General features: G+C 40.4%; 1 protein-coding gene across 1 annotated transcript; it reads right to left on the bottom strand.

Moving 5' to 3' along the window:
- Nucleotides 1–561: 561 nt before the first annotated feature.
- On the bottom strand, nucleotides 562–3,080 carry LOC122000796. Its single transcript, XM_042555256.1, has 2 exons — nucleotides 1,721–3,080; nucleotides 562–1,200 (listed from the first exon to the last, which is right to left on the bottom strand). The coding sequence occupies exons 1-2, from the start codon at nucleotides 2,170–2,172 to the stop codon at nucleotides 981–983; spliced, it is 672 nt and encodes a 223-aa protein (XP_042411190.1). The 5' UTR covers nucleotides 2,173–3,080; the 3' UTR covers nucleotides 562–980.
- Nucleotides 3,081–6,649: the final 3,569 nt, after the last annotated feature.

Raw genomic sequence — 6,649 nt, 5'->3', positions numbered from 1 at the left:
AACTAATCTAAATTTTGAATTCATAGATGAATTTTGTATTCATATTTGAATTATCAAAAACATATTTGTTTATTCTCTTGATTTCAATTTTCTTGTCTCATTTTTAAAATTTTATAAGAATATAATAAAAAAATCCTCAAAACTAAAAAAAAAAAACTCAAATTTGACCCTGTCGGACCTAAAAAAATTAGGTGCAATTATTATTTTTTTAAAAAAGTAAGGTTCGAGTTTATTATTATTTCATTTAAATTTCAAATCTAAATTTAGAGATTTTTACTATCTCAAATTTGGACTGCCGTTTTCAACCTGGAAAACTTCAAAGGAATTTTGAATCTCCTCTCTCTAGAAGCATTTCGGAAAGAAAGTGATTTTAAGGTGCAAAGTGAAACATTCTCTATGATTTGCATTGATCATATTGACCTAACAGTGTTAAACTCAGGAGTAAAATAATGTGATTTTCCAAACGTTGAGAGAAAAAGTGTAATTTATAAAAAATTTGAGTAGCATAATGAAAGGTTTAATAGCTGCAAAACAAATGACAACTTAGATTCCAAGAGATCATATACTAAGTTTTGATTTATTCCTGCCAGTGATGTTCATGGTTTCATCCTGCACCTTAAACATTCAACATCCAATCATGCAAATAATGAAAAGCAGGAGCTGAGTCCCTGGCGTCATGGTTTTCAATAAATTGATTTTCAGAACATAAAAAAGCACAAGCTGCTACAGCATGATCATACCTTGCAAATGATAAACACTTAGGTGCACAATAAGCCTAATCGCACCACAAAGCAGACTAATAAAGGGCAACCAAAAAGCTAGTTATTTAGCTTTGTGTTCCCTTCATCAAACCGGTAGCACACCGAATATTCAAACGACCCATCAAGTGCCTCTCGCTTAGTATTGTTCATTCTTTGTTTGTTTATGCGAAAAGGGAAATGCAGTTACGGTGCCAGTGCTACTCGGAAATCATTTGAAGTTTATCCCGGCACATTGAAGTGGAATAGCCATGAGACGACAAAGGCGAGCACAAGACAAGCGAGAAGGAATTTAAGAAAACGGTGCCCCTGCCAAAAGCTCCGAGCTTCTGATGGTGGCGTCGGAACAGTTCCGGTAGTAGCCTCATTCCACTGCTCCACAGTCTCAGTCTCAGTTGAACCAACAACATTCCGTGCAGTTGAACCACAAATCTCACAAATCCTAGAGTCAAAATACGTACAAATGAGACTTAGGAGCTGAATTAAGAAGATATAAAAAGAAAGGAAGTGACAGATATAAATAGCAAATGAACCTATAGAGATTAACAAAATATCAAAGAAATGATCAGTGAGGCACTAGGGTGTCTTTTAGAGATAGAAATATCAAAGTTGATAATATCCAACAACTTCATGTTTTCTCAATCATGTAAAAACTGCATTGCATTGGGTGGGTTATGATCAAAAGAAAGAAACATGAACAACATGAGAGCCTGTCAATGATTTTTATCCGGCCTAGATCTGCTTTATTCTCTACCCTTTTGTTCTACACTCACTACTAAAGAATATGGTTTTCAGTAGGTTATGATGGAAATTTCTTCTGATAATTGCAGACTTGAAGATTTACTAAAAAAAATGTGACTGATTTTTTTTTCTCTACTGACACCATAATGCAACCAAGAAAAGCATGCATTTCCAAAGAGATAAGAAGAGAACTGAGGAAAGATATGCTAAGTTAAACTTACTTGTTTCCCCTGATTTTAAACCATGTCTCAGCACACTGCTTATGGGCAGCAGCTAAATCATCCTTGCAAGAACAGCCTAATACAATCGGGACACCTGACTCCGGAGACGCCCTCTCCAAGCTGAGATGACAAATCCTGCAATCTCGCTCAGCTTTACTCATATCCACCTTTACTTCTGAGTCTCCACTCTCAGGATCGTCGTGATCAAGTGAAGAATCAGAGACACAGGATTTCCTACAGGGAGCTCTAAATTCATCAATCTCACGGCAGGATGCAGCCGAGGCACGATCATCATCATAAGCTGAACTATCACGGTGGGAGCTATTCGGCGAATGCCAGGAGTGCTCTTCAGCATCTGAGTAGCAAATACTTTCTTCATTGCTCTCGTTACCATGGCAGTGATTTGACCCTTCTTCTATGTCACCAGAGGATTTCCCAATCTTCTTAGCCATTTGACAAGTATTTCAACAGCAGAAAGTTGTAATATGGCATTAACTTCCCTCTGAATGAGCTCCTTTGATAGAACGGGCAATCTATTTGACCAAGATGGTCAGAAGCAGAAGAATGTGCGATTTCTACATAGGGCGAAGAGGATGACAAGAACAAATAATAGAAGAGCTCTTTCAATAACTATTGCCAAGCAAACCCGACAACCTCAAAATTAGGAACACAGTATCAAATTGTCTCTTTTCTCAGTATCTGAAGTCATAACTAAACTGGTCCAGAATCACAATCCGTTAATCGACTCCCACAAGACAAACACAACTATAGATCATCAGAAAGAAACTTCACCATTGGTCTACTGCAGGTTATGAACAACAAATTGCGCCTAAAGGGCCATTGCATTACAACACAAGGTTTTCCCAAAACCAGGACAGTTTCTGAATCCCAAGTGTTCCAACAATGCGTGAATAAAGGGGAGAAAGGGAAGCAGGACAAAAAAACGATTTTTGTGAACTCTCATCCTCGGATGAAGGACCAAGAGCAGAATATTATAGATAAAAAGGAGCAAAGACAAAAATCAATTCACGGTGTCCACATGAAGACCGTCTGGAGATAGAAGCCCTTATAAATAGAAGTTGAGACCGGAGATACCGCAGTAGGCCGTGATGGACGCAAGGTTTACCAGCAACCGTGGCGGCGGCGGCGGCGGCGGCGGAAGATGTGGCAGCAGAGGAGGCTGAGCTCGCTTTGCTCGTAGGAGCCGGAAAACAAATAGAGAGGAGGGGAGAAGTAAAGTAAAGCTGGGACGTAGGGCAAAAGATGAAGAGACCCAAAGAAATGTGCAGGCTTTGGATTCTTGTGACAGCCTCAGGGCCACAAAAATGACAGGGGAGAGAGAGAGAGCAACACAGACATTATGGAAGCTGCAAATAAATTATTACTCCCAATTCTGGTCATTAATTTAGGCTAGAAATGCCCATCCATCCATGAAGTTTGTGTGAATAAAAAAAAAATCTCTTCGCTTCTTAAATTTAGCTCAGTAGGATTCGGAAAATAGATGATCAAAATGTGCTGGTGATAAGAAGAATGCACGCTTTCATTATACCATCCTAAAACTAAGATTCATGCGAATTGACAACGAGACAGACATGGTCTGTAGCCCAAACTCAAGTCATATTCTGTGCTTTTTGTGACCAAGTAGAGAGAGCTTGCCCAGAGATTCTTCGACAAGAGTGAACCATGAAGGACCACCTTAAGGCAACAACTATCATCACGTGACCCGATCGAATTGATGTATCAAATGCACACCTCAGTGATCCTTCCAAGAAGCATGCGTCCGACAGAAGCAAAGCGGCCTATTCTCTTCTCTTCTCTTCTCCGAGGAATTCATCAAAGTTTCCAACTCCCATCAAGTGTGATTTCGTACATCTTTAAGGTTGCTCCAATAAAGAACGGAAAATAACCTTGTGGAGTATCAGATTCGTTAATTTTATATCTTGATCGAGCAAACGATGGTGGCACTGAATCCACTAAAAATGGGACAAATATAATGAAATGAAAGGAATCGATCGATAAATAATAGAGTGGCTTAAGACAAGGACTAGGGTTGTTTGTGCTAGTCCTCATCACATGCTTTAAATCAAAAGCTTTTTTACTTGCAGTTGTGTAGGGCATGCATGACTCGGAGTGCTTCAGTAGAAAATTGTCGGGATCACGTGAATGTGATACTTTAAACATCGTTTATGAATTCGCCGTATTCAAATCACAGTTAGTATAGTTGAATATTAGCCACTTCTCCAAGAGAATCTGAGGGGAAAAGTACAATAACAGCTTCTCTATTCTCATATCAAATTGGGATGAACTTCAATTAATTCATCTCAAACACTCTCAATAAATATGAATATAATCGATCATTGTATTTCTTCCCATAGGTAATGCACTCTCAATCTATCTTATCACAAAGACTGAAGCACATTTGGTAAAACTGATATAAGAAATGCCAAGGAATTTAACCCACCATAAGCTCAAAGAATCATCGTTAAGGTTGACTCATTGGATCATAATCCGAGTAAGCTGTCTCAGTATTTGGCTAAATGACATGACACAAGTCACAAGCAAATTTTGTGTACCAGCACATGGGCATGGTTCTGCTTCGTAGAAGATTCATGGACTGAGTAGCGTGCCATTAAAAAGAATGCCACGACCCATAGACTTTGCACATGTTTTCAATCGTAATAGTGAAACTAAGAAGCTAGGATCTGATCTGTCCAACTATTGACGACAACTTTAATTTCTTGTACGACTTTTTATTTTCCACTTATGATCGGGACCTTCTCACCTGACCTCGGTCGACTAAAGCAATGGCGGGACATAAATTAAGGGAAGAGTACACAACTGTCGAAGCTGATCAGCACATGTGATGATGCCGAAGACTGTTGCTCCTGTCCACGTATGGGCTAGCTAAATTCAGAACTTCAGTAGACGAGATCTCATATTACTAGAAATTAAGCAGATCTCAGCTCACTTAAGGACCATGATCGATAGACGTCGTAACGCAGCTCAATCAGAGGCCCTGTTTACTCCAGGACTGGGAGGAGAAAGAAGGAAAGGAGAGGAAGGAGTAAGAGGAAAAGAAACAGAAAGAGAGAGGTGGAAAGTTTTGAGTCATCGCTATCGAATCATCATGTAAATATTTACATGTTTTCTTCAAGGTATACACTCAATAAAATATTTACTCAAAAAATTTAGTTAGTAAAGTTTTTGCTGAGTTAGGGATGTATTTGAAATTTAAAAAAAAAGTTTTTCTCCATAACTATATTTTTAAAAAGAAAATTTGCTAAAATAATTTAGAATCATGTATCCTAGGCCGAATTCAATGGCTGATTCGATCTAGAAAGTCGATGGGCTTTCATACTCAATCTGTATAACTAGAAATGGGTCAAATATTACATGGAAACTTAATAAATACAAAAGATAATATTATATATGATCCGGTGGCAAGATAGAGTCCAGTCGACAGGAGGTCAAAGTGGTCAACATTAGGTGGGTGTTCGATCAGGCAAATTACCTCTGTGGTTAGCAAGAAGGGTAGACGGTCCGACACTTCGACAGCTCGATCAGACACCGAGCTTCCGACGCTCACGAAGCTCAACCAAGGAGGCACGAAGGTCGAGTGGCCATCCCGCTCGGCCAAATAGTGGATGCAGCCTCGACCTAGTAGACAGGGCTCCCTCGCTCGATGGGAGGAGTCAACCAGTAGAGCACTGGCCGAGCGGACGCTCAGCTCGGCCTGGCTGTTGCATCACCCGGACGACAGATTGGCCGAGCGGCTCTCCCGCTCGGGACGCTCAGCCCGGCTATTGCATCACCTGGATGGCGGACTGGCTGAGCAGCTCTCCCGCTCGACCCAATAACAGACAAAGGAACAGCTGGCAATATCTTCCTAGGGATCAATGTCATCGGCAGGCGACATGGTCGGCGACGTGGTCGGACAGAGGATCGTACGGTGGAAGCTTCCACTGTCGCGTCATGGATATGCTTGGGCTATTAAGGTATGGCGTCAGATATGATTTTTTGACATGACCTTTTTAGGTATGCTTTGCGAAGCATGCACGCTTCGGGATGTTGGTCGCTACTCGGAAAACCTAGAGGTTCTACTGTACAAAAATTTTGTACAAAGGTCTGAACCTTTTCCTAGCTACCATGTGTTCTTTTAAATTAAATTTTGGATCGCCTGCGGAACTTAACACGTTTGATCCAAAACTTAATCTATTCGTTCTTTTAGGTTTTGACTTGGGTCTCCTGCGGAACTTAACACGTTCGACCCAAATCACCTTAAGTTATTAATTCCATTAAATATTAATTTCCATAATTGGTTCCCAGTACTGACGTGGTGAGGCACATGACCTTCTTGGATATGGGAGCAACCACCACCGACTAGACAAAACCTTTTATAGAAAGGTAATATTTAATTTCCTAAAATAACTTTAGGTCAACCAAAAAGAACAATCAAATCACAAGGAAAAGAAAAATAAAAGAACACAACTTCGAAAAACATATTCGAAATACTAGAATCGTAAGCCTCTTGTATTTGGTATTATTTCCATAAATAACTAGGATGATGCGGAAAGGAAAAATTACTAGTTATACCTTCTAAAAAGACCTCTTGATCTTCTACCGTATTCCTCTTCTAACATCGGACGTTGTGTGGGCAACGATCTTCCGAGATGAGAACCACCAAGCACCTTCTTCTTCCTTGCAAGTTTCGGCCACCACAATTCTCCAAGAGAAGTAGAGGTCCGGCCACCACCACCAAGCTCCAAGGGATGCAAGAAACAAAATCACCTTTCTCTCCTTCTTCTCCTAGCTAGAACCGACCACCATCAAGAGCTCCAAGAGAGGTTGTCGCCGGCCATAAGAAGAAGAGAAGAGGAAGAAGCTAGGGTCGGCCACCAAGGAGGAAAAGAGAGGAGAAGAATAATAGAG

The sequence above is a fragment of the Zingiber officinale genome, chromosome 7A (genome assembly GCF_018446385.1).
Source record: "Zingiber officinale cultivar Zhangliang chromosome 7A, Zo_v1.1, whole genome shotgun sequence".
In the NCBI taxonomy this organism is placed as follows: Eukaryota; Viridiplantae; Streptophyta; class Magnoliopsida; order Zingiberales; family Zingiberaceae; genus Zingiber; species Zingiber officinale.
The sequence above is the reverse complement of the archived record's forward strand: the minus strand, read 5'-3'. Positions and strand labels throughout refer to the sequence as shown.

What these genes read in the sequence shown, in the direction of transcription:
- LOC122000796 (XM_042555256.1), bottom strand. Translation starts at nt 2,172, where the DNA reads ATGGCTAAGAAGATTGGGAAATCCTCTGGTGACATAGAAGAAGGGTCA. An exon ending in TTTAAAATCAGGGGAAACAA is followed by an intron (nt 1,201 to 1,720) that starts GTAAGTTTAACT and finishes TTTTGACTCTAG; the next exon opens with GATTTGTGAGATTTGTGGTT.